General features: G+C 37.7%; 1 protein-coding gene across 1 annotated transcript in view; it reads right to left on the reverse strand.

Moving 5' to 3' along the window:
• Nucleotides 1-20,864: 20,864 nt before the first annotated feature.
• Nucleotides 20,865-21,697, reverse strand: part of LOC100645275 (GDP-D-glucose phosphorylase 1) — a 69,696-nt gene continuing 68,863 nt past the window's right edge. The window contains exon 5 of the mRNA XM_048413585.1: nt 20,865-21,663. Within this exon, the coding sequence (XP_048269542.1) occupies nt 21,526-21,663 (138 nt within the window). The 3' untranslated portion in view covers nt 20,865-21,525. The remainder of the gene's footprint in view (nt 21,664-21,697) is intronic.

Raw genomic sequence — 21,697 nt, forward strand, 5'->3', positions numbered from 1 at the left:
TTAATCCATTTTGACAAGAATATGATAGCAATATCTTAAAAGTCTGATTACTCGCTACTGAGGAATATATGTCATCGGCTACGTTTCTTTGTTGGAATCCTCTTACCACTAATCTAGCCTTAGACCTGTCATCTGATTTTCTCGTATAAACCCATTTTACATCTAATACTTCTTTGCCTTTTATCCTTTCTACCAATTTTCAAGTTTTATTCTTATAAAGACATTCTATTTCCTTATCCATAGCTTGTTTCCAATCTTCGCTATTTTCACAACAAATCGCCTCCTCAAATGTACAAGGGATATCTACTCTACAATAATTTGCATGGATTTCACTAATGTTTTTTTTTTTCTGGATACCTTACTGGATTTCTCTTATTACGTGTAGATCTCCTAGGGATGTTTAAGCTTCCAGGACTGTTATCATTTTCATCTTCCCTACTTTCTAACTCTTCCTTATTCACGCTTACCAATAAATCATTATCTTCAATGTCATCGTTATCTTTATCGAATGAATTCTCCATAAAACCGACACATTTTGTGTCTGTTTCTATGACCTCTACACGTCTAGCTACTGTTATTTTCCCACCTAATAACACTCTGTAACCTACTTCACTATATCTTAACAAAATTCCCATGTCTGCCTTCTTATTCCATTTAGAAACTGAGGTGGTATGTCGTGATAGGTGCAGAAGGAATACTCCGATGTTCAACAAAAAGTTTATTACTTATAACAATCAACGGGTCAACAATTCATACGATTCACACTTAACGATTAACCATCGAGAGTTTATAATCGCGTGTCTCGGCTTGTGTTTGCGTCGCTATGATACTGAACCTTTCGCACTTCGCGGCTGGAGGCAGAATGACTCTTTGTTCGAAACCGAACGGATTCTTTTCTTAGTTGCCCTTCGATATCCCTACTACACACGCGTTTATTAGATGTAATCTAGATGTAATCTAAGATGTAATGTAAAAGCCAATGCATTTGTCACCTTGTTTTCTGTATTTTTTCTACTATTGATTTGATATGTAGTTTCCATGTGAGTTGTGTATCTAAGTGGAGTCCTAGGTATTTGACATGCTTTGTTTGTGTTATATCTGTACCGTTCAATAGGATGTTTGGTGGTATCTTTTTTCGTAGCGTGAATGTAATATGGTTGTATTTATTGGGGTTTGCTTTTATTCGCTTTTCTTGTAGCCAATATTCTATTTTTACGATATGTTCTTGTAGTATTTTGACTGCCGTTTCTGGGTTAGTATGCCTGACTAGTATAGCTGTGTCGTCCGCGAATGTCAATACTGTGCTGTTGGTAGTTGTTGGTATGTTCGCCGTGTATAATGTGTATAGTATTGGGCCTTGGACGCTTCCTTGTGGTACCCCGGCCTTGATGTCTTTAACTTGAGAATGTGTCCTTGATTTTTATTACGAAGGTTCTGCTGCTTAGGTAGGATTTTATTAAGTGGTGTATTTGCTCCGGGAATTGTTTCCTAATTGTTTGTAGTAGACTTTCATGATTAATTTTATCGAATGCTTTCTCTATGTCTATAAAGAGGGCTGTGCAGTAATCCTTGTTATCTAGTGCTACTATTATTTCGTTTATAAGCCTGTGCATTTGCTCTATCGTGGAGTGTTTATTTCTGAAACCAAATTGGTGATCCGGTATTAGTTTTTTTGTCTCCATTATTGGTCTGTAAGATGCAGTTTGGTGCGGGTCTTTGCCTGGTTTATGTAACATTTTGATCTGTGCTAATTTCCATGGTTTGGGGAAGTATTGAATTCTTAGAATTGCATTGAATATTATTGTCATTAGTCTTATTGCTTTTGGCGGAAGGTTTATCAAGATTTTACCATTGATTAGGTCTATTCCTGGCGCTTTGTTGTTTTTTGTTTTATCAATTATGTTTCTAATTTCTTGTGCCGATGTTCTAGGTATGGTGTATTCCTTGTCGGCTGTGGTAGTAGTGGTTTGTGGATCCTCCTCCGTATGACTTTTGAGGTTGCTGTTGTTGATAATGTGTGGTGTGAATGTGTTGCAGAAGTGGTTGGAGAATTCTTCAGCTTGTTCTTCGTTGCTTCTTGCCCATGTGTTATCTGCTTTTCTGATTGCCGGGACGGGTATTATTGGCTTCCTTATTTTTTTCGTGGCATTCCATAGTGAATAGTTGGTGTTTTCGTGTGTGGAGAGTGTCCCTATGAACTTTGCGAATTCGTTATCGTTGTGCTCCTTTATTTTGTTTTTTATTTCCTTTGCAAGTTTGTTTAAGTGTTTTTTGTTTTCTCGGGTTCTGCATTTTTGCCATTTTGCTTTTGATTTTCTTTTTTCTTTGATTTTGTCGAGTATTTCTTGCAGGATTGTTATTGTTTGTCTGCTGGTTGGTTTGGGTGTAGTGGTTGTCCTTGCTGCTTCTTGAATAGTTGCTGTCAATGTTGCTACTGCCTGTTCTATGTGTTCAGGAGTTTTCAACGGGATATTGCAGTTTATTTTGCTTTCTATTATTTCTTTGAAAGTTTGCCATTTGTTGGTTTTATTGCATAGTGTTTCTGGTTTGCTATAGTGAATTGGTTTGTTTCTGTATTCAATTATTGTGGGTGTATGATCGGAGCTGAGCTCGAGGTTTTTTTTTTTTTTTATTTATTTATTAAAATTCACAATTTGTCCAATTTGGACATTTGGTGGAATTTTTTAACGGTTAAATTAGCATGTTGGTGGCTACCCCCAGCGGGGTACCATCCTCGTGTTTCTTAGGTTATGTCCTTTATAAGGTCTGCTGGGTGCTTCCTTTTTAGTCTTCTGTCCATATTTGTGATTTTGTATGTTTCCGCAGCTAGCCGGTTTATGTGTGTTGCTATTCTTAATTTGTATTTCTCGGAGTATCTGTTGATTTCTTCCTTGACCGTTGGCATTCCCAGGTCCCTTCGTATATCTTCGTTTCTGACGTACCAAGGTCCGTTTACTATTGTCCTGAGGATTTTAGCCTCTATTACCTCTATTTTGTTTTACTATTGTGTTTAGTAATTTTTCTATATCGTATATGTCTTTGTTGTTGTTTCTAGGTTCTAGTTCGACTAGGAATGGCAGTAATGGTTGTTTGGTATCGTATTTGTTAATGTTATTAATTGTCCTTACCTGGTGTCCGATTTTTGCAAGTTCTTCGCTTATTTTTCCGGTATTTGTTTTTGTGTGTAGTCCCCTGATTACTGCTTTGTAGCTTTTGTCGGTTTTGCGTTGAAAAGTGTGATATGCTGCGTTTTTTTCCTTTAGTGATCTTGTAATTTTTCTGAATATTTCTGGGGTGTTGGTTTGCACTTTCACCTGGTCTATTTTTATCTGTTTGATGATATAGTTGTCTTTCCCTGCGGTGTTGTTTAGTAGTTCGATGAGGGGGTCAATTATTTTCGCGTCTATGTATATCGGTGGTGGTTTGGGAATACGGTTTGTCGGACTTTCCGTTGGGTCCGTTGCTGCCTCTTCTGGCAGTACGCTGAATGGATTGTGCAGCTTGATATCTTGTAGCCATTGTTTTTTTTCATATGTATCAATTTTCCTCGCGCTTGCTAGCGGGGTTACCTTCCATTTTTTGCTGGAGGTTGCCACCGTCCAGCTTTCTTCCTGGTGTATTGGTATGTTTTACTCCCCGGCGTATTGTGTTGTTTCCATAATATCATCATTTTTCTCTACATATGTAGAGTCTGTTGCTTTATTTATGAAAAATGTTTCACCGTATTTATAAAAATGTTTCACTGTATTTCATGAAAAATGTTAATTATTTTTATTGGTGGAATCTGCACGATTCCACGTTTTGTCTATTTTTGGCGTTAACTTTGTCCCTTTCTCTTCCCTCTTGCCGCACTTTCACTGGAGCACTGTTTCGCACGTCCGTTTAGGTCGCCTGCCCAGGCGGAACTGGAGTTGTTTTGCGCTTTTTGCTAGCCTTCGCTAGCTTCCAGCTTTCGTCCTAATAGTATCTTTCATAACCTGGATTGCTCTCTTCCTGTCCCCGCTGCTCTTTTGTTTCTTCTGTATCCATGTTAATTTGTTTGTTTTTTATATAATATGTTTTTCCCTTTGTTGCTATGTTTATTGTTGGTATCTGCATTGCTCTTTTATTTCCTCCTCACTATCACTTTGCAGCACGATTACTTTGAAGCACTTTTTCCCTATTCACTTATATCTGGAGAGCACGACCGTCTAAACACGTCCGTCCTCCTCGGCTACCCGAGCAGGAGTGATTAGACACACCTATCATAGTTTTCCTCGACAGCGTCACCGTGTCGGAGAGACACTCTCTTGTACGAGCTTATGAACGATTGAAGTATCATTCTAATACGTAGTGATTGCTCCGTGTATCAACCTTAAGTATACCTCAAACGCTAACGAAGAGTAAAGTTCATCATCCCGTTGACCGCGGATTCGTTATCGAATCTGAGGCCATTGTCATTAGTGTCGCGAGTACCTAAACGCTGTGGTTAACTACCAACGCTGTAATATCTCTACTTGTGTTAATAAACTGCACCTTTGTTGCACCGCATCGATGGCTAATTCCAGTGAAGATTCATTGAACGCCCCTAACCCTCATCCTAACACCAACCCGACATATATATTGAATTTTTAAAATAGAAGAATAAAAAGAACTATATAAGATATTATATATTTAAAAATTAAATAAATTAAAATTTGAGAAGTTTTTAATTTTATATATAAATAAAATAAAATAAAAAATAAATTTTATTATTATATTATTAATATTATTATTATTACTGAAAGTTTTACCACTTTTACCAGTGAAGTTCTCACTTTTATTGACAAATTGTACAAGACAGTTCTGCCCGAGCAGCCGAGCTAAACGAACGTGTGAAACAGTGCTTCAGTGAAAGTGCGACAAATAGAGGAAAATCCAAAATGCAACAGGAAATACCACCAATAAAAATAACAAGCAAAGGCGAAACATATTTCATAAACAGAGCTACAAATACAACAAATCTAAGACAATCACTAAACGAAGATCAAGAGTGCTCAGCTATAAATGAAATAGAGATGGAAAATAATGAGGAGAATAAAATCAACAACGAACTAACCCACCAGAATGAAAGATGGAAGGTGGTAACTTCCAACAAAAAACGGAAAATAACTCCAGGCACAAGCACCGCAGAAAACCTAGACACGGAAAAGCAGCGATGGCTGCAAGAATTACCATTAAAAAAACTCCTTCAGCTCACTAACTGAAGAAATAGACGCTGACCCGACAATATAACAAGATACGATACGAAGCAATCATTACCATTATTCTTAATAGAACTTGAAGCCAGAACCAATAACAAGGAAATTTATGAAATCAAAAGAGTTCTAAACACAATAGTAACAGTGGAACCACCACGCTACAAAAAAGATATACTACAATGCATGCGGTGCCAACAATACGACCACACAAAAAATTACTGTAACAGAAGCCCGGCATGTGTTAAATGTGCAAAAAATCATTTAACAGTACACTATCCATACACAAGAAAAATAGAAGAAGTTAGATGCTATAACTGTAACGGAAACCACTCAGCCAGATATAAAGGATGTGAAATCAGGAAATAATTACAACATAAACTGTTTCCACCACTTCGCAATAGATCATTCAATAACTACCAACCATAACATAGTATAACGGATAATGATACAACATTGAAAGCACAATATGAACCAAACGCTATAAACAGAAACATTGATCCCCAAGGTAACTGAAGCTATGCGCAAGTAACCCAAAGCATTAGCCAAGCAACGCTCACAAACAATCAGAATCAAAGCAACAACATCGAAGGCTTTACAGAAATCAAAGAAATGCTCAGACAATCCATTAAAAGTACGGAGATGTTAAGAAAAATGGTAAGTGAGCTAAACACAGTACCAAGGTAACAGGTACAATAAACAACAGTCATATTACAACTAATCACAAACTTGCTAAGTAAAAAATAGAGATGAACATGTTGAAAATAGCAGCCTGGAACTTCAATGACTTGCAACAACGAGCCCCCGAAACAAAAACATTTTTGTATAAAAATATTAGGTCATCCCATAAGTTCGTGCCGACATTTGTGTATACATTTCATGTGTCGATTTATAAACATACGGCGATAAGGGACCAACGCACTTGAAAAATGGGAAGAAATTGTACAACGAGAGGGGGACTACATTTTTTCATGAAACTGAAAGATATGTAAACAATCTTAACATATATAACCGCTCGAAAAACGGAACGAACTTATGGGATGACCTAATAATATTGATATACTACTTGTCTCAGAAACACATTTCACTCTAAAAAGTTACATGAAAATACCGTACTACACCATCTACGACACCAAACACCCCTCAGGTAAAGCACATGGAGGAACTGCAGTAATAATAAAAAATAACATCAAGCATCACCTACATAGTCAAACAAATCAAAAACACATACACGCAACCACTGTCACAATACAAACCAATGACAATTGCGTCCAGATATCAGCAGTATATGCACCCCCGAGACACACAATGACACTTAAAAATGGGAGGAGTACTTCCAATCCTTAGGCGACAAATATATCGCAGCAGGAGACTTTAATGCAAAGCACACGTTATAGGGTTCGAGAATTCACACCGAGAGAGGCGGAACACTAGAAAAATACATTAGAAACAGCAACCTCAACGTACTGGCCGACAGACCTCAATAAAACACCTGACCTGTTGGATTTTGCAGTAACAAAAGGACTAAACGTAAGCAAATTAAAAATAACAACCAGCCTTGAGCTTAGCTCCGACCATACACTAATTATATTAGAATATACAAGCAAACCACTACTTTATAACAAGTCAGAGTCGCTTTGCAATAAAACCACCAAGTGGCAAACTTTTAAAGAGCTAATCGAAAACAAAATCAACTGCAATATCCCATTGAAAACACCTGAACACATTGAGTAGGCAGTAGCAATTCTGACAGAAATAATACAGGAAGTAGCGTGGGCAACCACCACCTATGAATTAAATAGCAGGCAATCAAAAATTATTCCACAGGACATCCTAGATAAAATCAGGGAAAAAAGAAAAGCGAAAGCAAAATGGCAAAAACAGAGAACACGAGAAAACAAGAAAAACCTAAATAAACTTACAAAGGAATTAAAGAATAAAATAAGGGAACATCATAATAACGAATTCTCAAAATTCATTGAATCACTATCCGCGCATGAGAATACCAACTACTCCCTATGGAAAGTCACTAACAAAGTCAAGAAAACAATAAAATCAATTCCAGCAATCAGAAAAATGGACAACACATGGGCGAAAGGCAACGAAGAGCAGGCAGAAGAATTTTCGAAGCACCTACAAAATACATTTTCACCGTACGAAATTAATAACAGCATCCCCAGATGGCAAACAAATAAAGAAGTGGAAAATGCCAGCAATACAACTGACAAACGCTGCACCATACTTAGCACAACAGCGCAAGAAGTTACAAACTTAATTAAGGCAACAAAGACAAGTAAAGCACCAGGATTTCACTTGATCAATGGAAAAATCTTAAAAAACCTTACCCCAAAGGCAATAAGACTAACAACGATAATATTCAACGCAATTCTAAGAATACAGTACTTTCCTGCACTATGGAAAATAGCACAGACTGTAATGTTACCCAAACCAAACAAAAACTCACATCTAACTGCATCCTACAGGCCAATATCATTAATACCTGCGTTTTTCAAATTACTAGAAAAAATAATATATAACCGCCTAAAACCAACAATAGAAAAAGAAAAACTAATACCGAACCATCAATTTGGATTCAGGAATAAACACTCCATAATAGAACAAATGCACGGACTCGTCAACGAAATCTTACAGGCGCAGGAAACAAAACAATATTGCACGGCACTCTTTATGGACATCGAAAAAGTATTCGACAAAGTTAACCATGAAAAACTTCTTCGAACAATCAGAAAGCAATTTCCAGAACAAATCTACAACCTACTCAAATCTCACTTAAATAATAGAAACTTTGTAGTAAAAATAAATGATGCATATTCTGAAATTAAGGATATCAAGGCAGGAATACCACAAGGAAGCGTCCTAGGACCAATCCTATACACACTATATACGGCAGACATATCAACATCTGTCTACAGCAAAATATTAGCGTTCGCGTTCGATACGGCCACACTCGTGAGGCACGCAAATTCAGAAACAGCTGTCGCACTACTACAAGAACACATTACAAAAATAGAAAAGTGGCTGCAAAACAAACAAGTAAAAGTGGCAAGTAAACTTAGAAAAGGAAAAACACCAGATATCCAACTGAACGGTGCCCACATAGCACAAACAAAGCAAGGCAAGTATCTAGGAATACATTTAGACACACACCTTACATGGAAACATCGCATAAAATCAATAATAAACAGCATACATGGAAAAAGGAAGCAGATGTACTGGTTAACCAATAAAAAATCTAAATTAAGCATAATGAATAAACTAAATATATCAAACCAATCTGGATATACGGAGTCCCACTATGGGGGACGGCAGCAATGAATCACATAAATAAAATAGAAACAGAGCAAGCAAAAATTTTAAGGACAATAGTTAACGCTCCATGGTACGCCAGAAATGAAGACTTACGTAAAGATTTAAAAATTCCAACAGTCAAAGAGGAAATCGCCAGATACGCAAAAAAGTATAAAGAAAGACTTGTAACACACCCAAACCAGCTGGTTGCTGAAACGAATAAAACCATAATAGAAAGAAGACTGAAGAAGAAGCATCCCGCAGACCTTACAATAGAAATACAATAAACAACCTGGAAGATGGAACCCCGCTGGGGGTAACCATCCACATGCTATATTTTATTCTCTAAGCTATAATATTTTACCAAATGTCCTATTGGACAAATTGTAAAAAAATTTAAATAAATAAATAAAAAATTGTACGAGAGAATCAAAGAGCTCATCTTTTGATTTTATACAACAAATCCTAGCGATTTTACTACAATCATGAATAAATCAAATGAAATATCTTTCTCCGTTTACTCTGGTAGTTTGAAAGGGACCACACACGTCCGTATGAATAATTTCCATTGTCTCTCTAGCCTTAGTTCGATTGTTTTTAAATGGTAAACTACACATTTTATTTTCTATACACGATTTACATTTCACAAATTCCGTTTACAATTCATTTGGTATAATCGCCACTAGCTGCTCTTTACCCAAAATATTCAAGTATCTGAAATTTATATGCCCTGGCGTGCTCCTTCCTTTTCAATATGCTTTTCATTTTACACTATTTTCCTTGAACGCTATTGTTGTAAGTTTATTATTCTGATTTATCACTTTCGCAATGTTTCCTTTTAAAATAACCGTATTATTATTATCCGTTAATTTTCCCAAACTAATCAAATTCGCAGACATTTCTTTATTCCTATTTATTTCATTGTGTCTTCTAAATACTTCAAAATAACTTATGACATTTCCAACTTTTGTTGCTTTTACCGGTCTATTATCATCTAAGTATATATTCACTGGTTCTTTAAGATCGATATATTTATCAAAATAGTTTACGTTATTTATTATGTAATCGTTATAACCGCTGTCTAGTAACCAAACTATTTCGTCATCACCTAATCTGTCTCCCTCGCTGCTGTGTGCTGCGTGCGCCTTTGCTATCCACATGCCTGATTCTCATTTTCTCTGCCCCCACGTGCCTGCTGTTTGTTGACGATGAAAATTTCCGCATCTCCTGCTTGTATGGCCTTTGCCTTCTCTTCCTTTGCCGCGACCACGTGTCGATTGTCACGTAAACTTGACACTTAGATTATAAAAGAAAAGAAGGTTGAGTCGTAACCTAACTAATAACTTTCTTTTATCGAACTTTATTATAAAGACAATGGTTTTGCAGAGGTAGAATGATGCTGAATCAGAGGAAGGCTGAACAAGAACAGCACGAGCTGGCTAAAGTCTCGGCTTATGTAAGTTTTGGTTTGGGGATGATGTGCAAAAGAGTCCAAAGGTCAGGGATTGATGTCTCATCTGTGGTGTATATTAAGATGTGGTTGATGTCACACCGTTATTGCTTTCCGCTTGGACATTTTGACACTCTCGCGAAATGTCCTGCTTCTCCACATATGAAGCATCCTCTCTTTTTTGCAGCAAACGCGTTACTTTCTCTTTCTCCCTGACCAGATCTTTCTCTCATTTCAACTCTTTCGATTTTATTTTTCACATTCGCTACTGTTTGATCTGCTTTCTTCAAGGCATCTATTAGATCTCCTATATAGCTATATGCTATAGCTATATTTATCGTGTAACTAAGCTTTTCCATTTTCTTTCACTTGTGCACCCGCATTTTTTAATTCATTTATTGGCTTTTCAAAATCGTTATACTTATCAGGCCTTATCTTTTCCAGTCCATTTCTGCGCACAATTAATGTTGTTGTAGATTCCTTCAAATATTTACATCGCGCCGAATCTTTTCATTATACCATATACCGTTTGTTCTTCACTAACAAATTCTAATTGCTTTTTGAGATTGCACTGTAGATTATATCTATTGCTTTCAGATCATTTTTATCCCAGTTTGTACTATCTGTGTTAGTCTTTCCTCTAGTTATAGCAGTATCACATTCTTTAAGCCTCAAAAACATCGTAATTCTTTTCTTCCACATACTATAGTCCTCTTCATCAAACACCGATATCGTGACATCCTTTCTCTCCATTTTAATTTCCTGTTCATTCTCGAACGTTCCTACGTGTTCAAAATCTTCCTATTACCTTCGAACGTTTCTTCACTTAGTAAAACTCACTCACTAATTATCACCCGAACAAACCAACAGAACTATTAACCACGAATCTCTGCTACCATGTTAAGGTATGGAGAGAAATTGGAGAGGTATTACAAATAAATTTACTAGCACATTCACATAACTTTGCTCGTGTAACCCCAAACTCTTTTACCCTGACGTCACCTTAGGCGACCACTTCTAAATATTCTTCGGACAGTTGATACCTCTACTCTAAATATTCTCAGGACAGTTGATACCTCTAAATATCCTTCGGACAGTTGACACTTCTAAATATCATCCGGTCAATTAACACCTTGCCACCCTGATAAGGAAACTTCCAGCAACAATATCCCCTCCATCATTTTCATTGTTCCTGCTTAGTATTTAGACTCCGAATAATGACGGCCGAGCCAGTCTGAACTGAGAGCCGATACTTGAACATTGTAAGTGGTAGCCAAGGGTCTTGGACTCTTGAGAAATAAAGTTTTTTTGCATCATTAAGAGAGTTTCTTTTTTTTGCGTGACAGAATCATAGAACGTACTCCTCCTACTTGAAAAAATTTGGAAGCTTTGCTGTTGTTTACGCATGTCTCCGCTATGATTTTTAAGTCTCCAAACTTGGCCCTCTCACAACTATTCTTGCATTTCTCAGAGTAAATTGTGTTTCTCTGTGCCCTGCAGGATTTCTATCAATTTATTTATTAATCCTTTCCTCTGCAAACATTCATGTAGTACATGTATATGTAATAAATTGTACATCGTCACAGGTCGAGTGACCAGAGGTGACAATCAACTGTGTCAGGTATTGTAGTAAGTATTGTATTATTTTGAGAGTCAATATCATGTTTCGAATCCAATGATGGTTTCGAAGAACGAAAAAAAGTATTCCAGCAGATAACAATATTATTTGTCTCGTCATTTTTTTCTTCGTTGTAGTGGATGACAATATTCTTAATTAATAAACACAATTGTCTTCAATCTTCGATCTTCTCCTTTGACTCTTCAAAGAAAAGCCGAATTTGTGGAATCTTCAAGTTGCTTCCTCTTCCTCCTTTGGGAAACTAAACAGTCATTCCAATCGATAGAAGCTTCAAGTATTCTTACGCAACATATGATAATCTCATTATCACGCGATTGATTGTAATTAATCAGCCATAACGCCACAATAGTTCGGTTAAAATTATTTGATCTGTCTAATGCAGGAAAATTCTGCATTTGATCTCTTCTAAGATTGTTTAATAATGTTGATTGTGGCAAAGATATTTTAAGTTATTTATTATATATGATTGTAAGAAACATATCTGTTGTGTTATTTGTGTGTTTGTTAGTCATTTATACAGAATAAAAAGACTAAGAATTCTTAAATCGCAGCTCCAATGAATTGCTTCAATGCCAAGTTGTTGTATTATATTATTCTATCTTAGAATTGCCGAAAGTTATTTTCTTATTGATTAATAATCATCAATAACTGTGATAGAAATCTCATAAATGCGAACATTGAGCTACGAAAAGTATCCCATAAACAAACAGGATTTCATCGTAGTAGTAATATTTCAGTGATAATTTTTTTGCGAACAATGGACTCACTTGAAACTATAATACATATAGTTATTACTACTTGAGGCTTCATGGTGTTAGCCATGTCCAACAGGAATATCATCCCGACTCGAAGCTTCAATCAAAAGATTTCAACTTGAAAATTCAATTCATCAGTTTTTACACTTCGACGAAAATTGAGATGCTGAAGTAAAACAGATCAAGATATAAATTTCATCTGCGACAATGTTAGTGTTAAATCGCCTACGACATTCCATAAATATAGATAATATAAATTGAAGTCATCTTGAATCGACTGCTGCTTGACTCTTCATTGTTGAATCTTGACTCTTTATTCTTCAGTCTTAACTCTTCATTCTGGAGCCTTGACTCTCGATAGGAAAGATCCAAAAACAAAATTCCTTGCCTCCGAAGTAATTAAGATTTTTATATTTTAATCGGGAGAACTAGTTAAAAGATTCATTTTGGTCATCATCTTGTGATAATTGCAAGCCGAAGGCAGAACTTGTATGAAACAGAGAAGTATCATAGGTGTATTTTCGAGCTATCGCGGGGAGACGCGGTCGTTAGAATACGCGCCAACGGGAGTCGTAAATTCCCGTTACGATTAGAATGATCGACACCACGAATAGTTCGATCCCCGTATTTCGATTAAGATAATAGGGGTGATTCAGGTATGATAACACTGTGGCTCACAGAGTTAAAATTTATATTTCCAACACTTAGTATACACGATTGAATAGATCTAAACACTTAATAACTTAGCACGGTATGAGACTTAATGTTAGAAGTTAGGCGTTAGATCTTTGACTGTGGTAGGAAAATGTGAGAGATATAGGAACGGTGAGAGTTATAGGGAATGCAGGAACTCTAGTCACCGTGAGAGACGATGGTAAACTCTGAAGCTTATTCTAATGTGAATACGGAGGAAAGCTTGGTATGGGTGTGCCCTTTGAACGAAGAACGCGGATTCGTTGCTTACATTTTTAGTTAGTAAAGTGAGGGCAATAATCCGCGATGTCGATTGGTTGGGACCAATGTTAGGAAGGAAGAGAGGAGGAAGAAACCTCCTACCAACTTGGGTCCTAGGCGACACTGTTTACCGGGAAACTCAGATTTTTCGTTAGGTATATTTCCGCTTTCTTCGTAATTCTTAAGAGCACATAATAAACCCAAGGACTTTTCTAAAAACCGGCCGAAAATACTTCTGGAATTAGAAAGTCTTTTCTGGCAAACAGATGTGCTTAGACCATGTGTGCGAACAATGCAGCTAGAATTGCAACTTTATAGTGGGTCCTTGGGCCTATGGAGTGTTAGAAGGACGGCAGGTAAACCGGTAGTTGGCAAGCCGCGCGGGATGGCGTGCAGATGTGTTGCGCGACAGAACAATAGGAGTTACATATATTTATACTTTTGAAAATCTTGACTTGAACGCAGCAAATATAACTTTTCAATGATTCCTTTGATGTATTTGATTGAGTTTGTAAAATGTAAAACAACACTTAAATACTGCATCGCTTATCGTTGACTGTGTCGTAAAATGTACGGTTATTTATTTAAAACATCTCCTGAACTGATAACTTTTCGACCAGTTTATCCCAACGTTTACAAGAAATTCACAAGCTCTTCAACATTCAACAAAATCTACATTTCATTTGCTTCAATCTCTTAATAATTAAGGTATTGATGGAACCACTTAGGAACCGAAAAACGCAGAAGAATATAAAACAATGGAAATCTAGGGTTTGAAAAGTAAAATTTTTCGAACATGAGTGGCTTTTTGATTCTTCTGTCATCAGATTCCCTGAATTTAAGCTACTTGGAGATACAGAACTTTGTTCCAAAATTTGTTCCTATAATATTATTTTTTTGAAATTTTTTTAATAAAAAAAGTTAAATTTTGTTAAAGTTGAAGAATTTATGTTAAATTAAATTAATCAGTTCCGCCTGGACAGGCGACCTAAACGGACGTGCGAAACAGTGCTCCAGTGAAAGTGCGGCAAGAGGGAAGAGAAAGCGACAAAGTAAACGCCCATTGACAAAACGTGGAATCATGCAGATTCCACCAATAAAATTAACCAACGCAGGAGACACATATTTTATAAATAGAGCTACAGACTCTACATATGTAGAGAAAAAAGACGATATCATGGAAACAACACAATCCCACGGAGAGGAAAACATACCAATACACCATGAAGAAAGCTGGACGGTGGCAACCTCCAGCAAAAAACGGAAGGTAGCCCCGCTCGCAAGCGCGAGGAAAATTGATACATATGAAAAAAAACAATGGCTTCAAGATATCAAGCTGCATAATCCAGTCAGCGCACTGCCAGAAGAGGCAGCAACGGTCCAAACGAAAAGTCCGACAAACCGCATTCCCAAACCACCACCGATATACATAGATGCGAAAATAATTGACCCCCTCATCGAACTACTAAACAACCCTGCAGGGAAAGACAACTATGTTATCAAGCAGATAAAACTGACACCAGGTGAAAGTGCAAACCAACACCCCAGAAATATTCAGAATCGTGACAAGATCACTAAAGGAAAAAAACGCAGCGTATCACACTTTTCAGCTCAAAACTGACAAAAGCTACAAAGCAGTAATCAGGGGACTACACCCAAAAACAAATACCGGAAAAAGAAGTGAAGAACTGGCAAAAATCGGACACCAGGTAAGGACAATTAATAACATTAACAAATAGGATACCAAACAACCATTACCGCTATTCCTAGTTGAACTAGAACCTAGAAACAACAACAAAGACATATACGATATAGAAAAATTACTAAACACAATAGTAAAAGAGGAGCCACTTTGACATAAAAAAGATATCCCACAATGCATAAGGTGCCAGCAATACGGCCACACAAAAAACTATTGCAATAGAAGCCCGGCATGCGTTAAATGCGCAAAAAATCATCTTACGATACACTGCCCATCAACGGGAAAAATAGAGGCGGTTAAATGCTACAACTGCAACGGAAAACAACCAACCAGTTATAAAGGTTGCGATGCTAAGAAACAATTACAACGCAAACTGTTCCCGCCCCTACGAAGCAGGACAATCACTAACATACAAGCCCAACAGGACAGCACAAAACCCGAAATAATACCAAATACAGAGCAAGCAACAAACACCAAACCCATCAGCACCAACACTATTGGCAGTCTAAGCTACGCTCAAGTAACCAGCCAATCGACACACACAGACAACCAATACCACAGCAATAGAAACAACGACACTACAGAAATCAAAGAACTGCTCAAACAATCCATAAAGAACACCGAAATGCTAACCAGAATGATAAGCGAACAAAACGCAGTACTCAAACAGCAAACCCAACAAATCACAGACATGCTACAACTACATACAAACGTGCTAGGTAAAAAATAAAAACGGAAACGCTAAAAACAGCAGCCTGGAACTCAAACGGCCTACAACAACGGGCCCTTGAAATTAAAACATTCATATACAATAACAATAAAGATATACTACTTGTCTCAAAAACACACTTCACTACAAAAAGCTACATGAAAATACCATACTACACCATATATGATACCAAATACCCCTCAGGAAAAGCTCACGGAGGGACAGCAGTGATAGTCAGAAACGATATCAATCATTATCTACACAGCCAAGTTAACAAAGAATATTTACAAGCAACCACTGTTACAGTTCAAACTAGCAGCAACTACTTCCAGTTGTAAGCAGTATATGTGCCTCCGCGACACAAAATAACAACACAAATGTGGGAAGAATACTTCCAGGACCTAGGGGACAAGTACATCGCAGCGGGAGACTACAACTCAAAGCACACGCTATGGGGGTCAGGAAACATTACACCTCGAGGCAGAACACTGGAAAAATACATTAGAAATAATAACCTCAATATATTGTGCACAGGAACACCGACACATTGGCCGACTGACCTGAACAAAAAAACCAGATCTTCTGGACTTTGCAGTTACAAGGGGACTAAACACAAATAAACTAAAAATAACACCCAACCTCGAGCTTAGCTCCGATCATACACCCATAATAATTGAATACATAAACAAACCAATACCTTATAGCAATACAGAGATACTATGCAATAAAGCCAGCAAATGGCAAACTTTTAAAGAAGTAATTGAGAGCAAAATAAACTGCAATATCCCGTTGAAAACTCCTGAACACATAGAACAGGCAGTAGCAACATTGACAGCAACTATTCAAGAAGCAGCAAGGACAACAACTACACCCGAAACAACCAGCAGACAAACAATAACAATCCCGCAAGAAATACTCGACCAAATCAAAGAAAAAAGAAAAGCAAAAGCAAAATGGCAAAAATACAGAACCCGAGAAAACAAAAAACACTTAAACAAACTTGCAAAGGAAATAAAAAACAAAATAAAGGAGCACAACGATAACGAATTCGCAAAGTTCATAGGGACACTCTCCACACACGAGAACACCAACTATTCACTATGGAATGCCACGAAAAAAATAAGGAAGCCAATAATACCCGTCCCGGCAATCAGAGAAGCAGATAACACATGGGCAAGAAGCAACGAAGAACAAGCTGAAGAATTCTCCAACCACATCTGCAACACATTCACACCACACGTTATCAACAACAGCAACCTCAAAAGTCATACGGTGGAGGATCCACAAACCACTATTACCACAACCGACAAGGAATACACCATACCTAAAACATCAGCACAAGAAATTAGAAACATAATTGATAAAACAAAAAACAACAAAGCGCCAGGAATAGACCTAATCAATGGTAAAATCTTGAAAAACCTTCCGCCAAAAGCTATAAGACTAATGACAATAATATTCAATGCAATTCTAAGAATTCAATACTTCCCCAAACCATGGAAATTAGCACAGATCAAAATGTTACATAAACCAGGCAAAGTCCCGCACCAAACTGCATCTTACAGACCAATATCTCTGCTTCCAGTATTTTCCAAAATACTGGAAAAGATAATATACGACCGCATAAAACCAATAATAGAGACAAAAAAACTAATACCGGATCACCAATTTGGTTTCAGAAACAAACACTCCACGATAGAGCAAATGCACAGGCTTATAAACGAAATAATAGTAGCACTAGATAACAAGGATTACTGCACAGCCCTCTTTATAGACATAGAGAAAGCATTCGATAAAATTAATCATGAAAGTCTACTACAAACAATTAGGAAACAATTCCCGGAGCAAATACACCACTTAATAAAATCCTACCTAAGCAGCAGAACCTTCGTAATAAAAATCAAGGATACACATTCTCAAGTTAAAGACATCAAGGCTGGGGTACCACAAGGAAGCGTCCTAGGCCCAATACTATACACATTATACACGGCGAACATACCAACAACTACCAACAGCACAGTATTGACATTCGCGGACGACACAGCTATACTAGTCAGGCATACTAACCCAGAAACGGCAGTCAAAATACTACAAGAACATATCATAAAAATAGGAAATTGGCTACAAGAAAAGCAAATAAAAGCAAACCCCAATAAATGCAACCATATTACATTCACGCTACGAAAAAAGATACCACCAAACATCCTATTGAACGGTACGGATATAACACAAACAAAGCATGTCAAATACCTAGGACGCCACTTAGATACACAACTCACATGGAAACTACATATCAAATCAATAGTAGAAAAAATACAGAAGACAAGGTGACAAATGCATTGGCTAACAAGCCGAAAATCCAAATTAAGCATAGAAAATAAATTAAAAATATATAAAACGATCATAAAACCAATCTGGACGTATGGAATACCATTATGGGGGACGGCAGCAATGAGCCATATAAACAAAATAGAGGTAATACAGGCTAAAATCCTTAGAACAATAGTAAACGGACCTTGGTACGTCAGAAACCAAGATATACGGAGGGACCTGGGAATCCCAACGGTCAAGGAAGAAATTAGCAGATACTTAGAAAAATACAAATCAAGAATAGCAACACACCCAAACCGGCTAGCTGCGGAAACGTACAAAACCATAAATATGGACAGAAGACTAAAAAGGAAGCACCCAGCAGACCTTATAAAGGACATAACCTAACAAACACGAGGATGGTACCCCGCTGGGGGTAGCCACCAACATGCTAATTTAACTGTTAAAAAATTCCACCAAATGTCCAAATTGGACAAATTGTGAATTTCAATAAATAAATAAAAAAAAAAGACACGTCCAGATCAATTCCTCGGCCGATCTCTCCTCTGATCATTCCCCCGTGATAGTAACAGTCGGTTCAACTATCATCGAGAAAACACCTAATGGCTCCATTCATAACCAATACACCAACTGGCAGCTCTTTAGAGTAGTCTTTACCCGCACAACTTCAGCCTCAACTTCACTAAAAACCAATGAAGAAATCGAAGCAGCCACGGAATACCTAAACACAAGCATAATAAACGCTATCCGCTTCTCCACACTGGCAAAAGCGTCCATCAGCAAACACGAATACCCCCAGTACATATTAAAAAAAATAGCAGAAAAACGTAGACTAAGAAGAACATGGCAGACCCATAGAACACCGGAGGACAAACGCAAACTAAACAACGCAACTAGAAAACTATCCAAAACCATAAAAAACTACAATAATGACCGTTTTCACAAATATCTCGCCAGCTTGTCCCCCACAGCCGACTCCAACTACTCACTATGGAAGGCCTCCAGGAAACTCAAGCGCCCCCCACAAATAATACCTCGAATCCGCCGCGCGCAGGGTGGATGAGCGCGTAGCCCTATAGAAAAAGCCAACCTATTTGCCAAACACTTAACTGAAGTATTCAAACCCCATTCCTCCATAGCTGCTGCGGACGGTACCGAATACCTGCACACTCCCTTCCAAATGTCCCCTCCTATTGAACCCTTCACCTCTGCAGAGATCATAGAAGCAATCAGTCGCCTAAACCCCAAGAAAGCAGCAGGTCACGACCTAATAGGAAATAAAGCAATCAAGGAACTTCCCATAAAAAGGATTGCACTCATCGCATCAATCTTTAACGCTATCCTCCTTGAACACTTTCCTTAGGCGTGGAAAATCTCACTGATCACCCTCAGCCCCAAACCCGGTAAACCAATATATGAAATCAGCTCCTATCGCCCAATCAGTCTTTTACCTACCCTGTTTAAACTATTCGAGAGGATGCTCACCAATCGTCTCCTTCCACTCCTAGAAGAATTGAAAACACTCCCAGATCACCAATTCGGCTTCCGGAAAACAACAGTCAACAGTAGAGCAAATCCACCGCATAACCCACATGATCAGCCAAACCCTTGAAAAGAAAAAATACTGCTCAGCGGTATTCCTAGATATCCAACAGGCATTCGATAAAGTATGGCATGAAGGGCTACTATACAAGCGTAAAAAGATCCTACCCCACCCATACTACTCCATCTTAAAATCCTACCTAACCAACAGACAATTCATAGTTAAATGCCTAGACGCCACTTCCACAACATTTCCAATAGAATCCGGCATACCCCAAGGTAGTGTCCTCGGACCCCTACTGTTCTCCATCTACACTGTCGACTTACCTATATCAAACGAGGTAACAATAGCAACATTTGCAGACGACACAGCGCTATTAGCTACCCACGCAGACCCGGCAATTGCCTCATCCACTTTCCAGCGATGTCTCGACCCCATGGAAATGTGGTTCCAAAAATGGGGCTTCAAAATAAACGAAAAAAATCCTCACATGTAACCTTCACGCTCCGAAAACAAACCTGCCCCCAGATCGTCATTAACAACACAATAATCCCAAGCAAGGACCCCGTAAGATACCTGGGCATGACCCTGGACAGGAGGCTAACTTGGAAAAAACATATCTCAGAGAAAACAAATCAACTAAAGGAAAAACTAAGAAAATTCTATTGGCTCACGGGCCGACGCTCCAAACTAAACATACAGAACAAAATAACCCTCTACAAGGCCGTAATAAAATCTGTCTGGACCTACGGAATCCAACTATGGGGAACAGCAAGTAACTCCAACATTGAAATACTCCAACGCTTCCAATCGAAAACCCTAAGATCCCTAATTGATGCACCTTGGTACGTTACCAACGAAACAATACACCGCAACCTCAAGATACCCACAGTCAAAGAGGAAATAGCAAAATATAGCTGCAGATATAGCAAAAGAGTCAACAAACACCGAAACAACCTAATCACTGGACTACTTGAAACGACGGACCACATTCGCAGGCTGAAGAGACACTACCCGCTAGACCTAAACGACAGATTCAGTTAGTTATTTAATAATGTAATATTTACTTATTTATAATTCTTACTCACCAATCAAACCTTATCTATAATATGTATCAACTATTATAAAAACTTATATATTATTAATATAAGTATAATTAAAACTAGTGAGTTTATTTAGATAAATGTACTTGAAATGAAATATTAAAAATGTTTAAAAATACAATTAAGATATCTTTATTTATTAATACTTTAAAATATTTGTATATGCACATGTATTTAATAGTATTATATGATATATAATATAATAATGTATATAATAGTACTTTCATACGGCTACAAAAAGTTGATGCTGCAAAAATAAATCGTGGACTTCGCCAAAAAAAAGGTTCATTGAAAGATAACGATATGTATGTACAAATACTTTTTTTCACCATTGTACATGTGCGAGTATACTCGATATTAACATCATACAGTAAGGAAAAATAAAAATAAAGCATACGTTTGAAGGAATAGCGGAGTAATGTTTTTAATAATTACGTCGCGACGCCAGCGAAAGGGCGTATGGGGCATGCGTCTACCTTCGCACCATCACTCCGGATGGTCATGTCTGGACACGACTCCTCACTGCAAGGTCAAAGGTGGCTCCACTCAAATCACAAACCATTCCAAGGCTGGAACTGAGTGGAGCACTTCTTCTCACATCATTGGCCACTACAGTCCTTCAAGCCTTATCAAACAACATTTCTGGCGCCGCTGGCATCGAGAGTAGCTGAACGAGCTGAACATCCGAAACAAATGGAGCAAGGGCAGTCACGACAACCGAGAAGGCACCGTAGTAGTCCTCAGGGAGGATAACGTACCATCCATGCAATGGCCTTTGGGCCGCGTGATCAAGGTCCATCCAGGAGTCGACTTTTTATGGGTAGCAACAATCGTGTGCGTTGAACGAAGCTTTATTCTGTCGCTCATTCAATTTTGCTATGTTTATTTTACCAGTTTGAGTTGAATTCCAGGCATCAAAATTTGCCACGGATTCAATTATCAATTTCATAAACTGAAATATTTCGATATTAATAGAGGATTGTTTT

Source organism: Bombus terrestris, chromosome 17, assembly GCF_910591885.1.
Source record: "Bombus terrestris chromosome 17, iyBomTerr1.2, whole genome shotgun sequence".
In the NCBI taxonomy this organism is placed as follows: domain Eukaryota; kingdom Metazoa; phylum Arthropoda; class Insecta; order Hymenoptera; family Apidae; genus Bombus; species Bombus terrestris.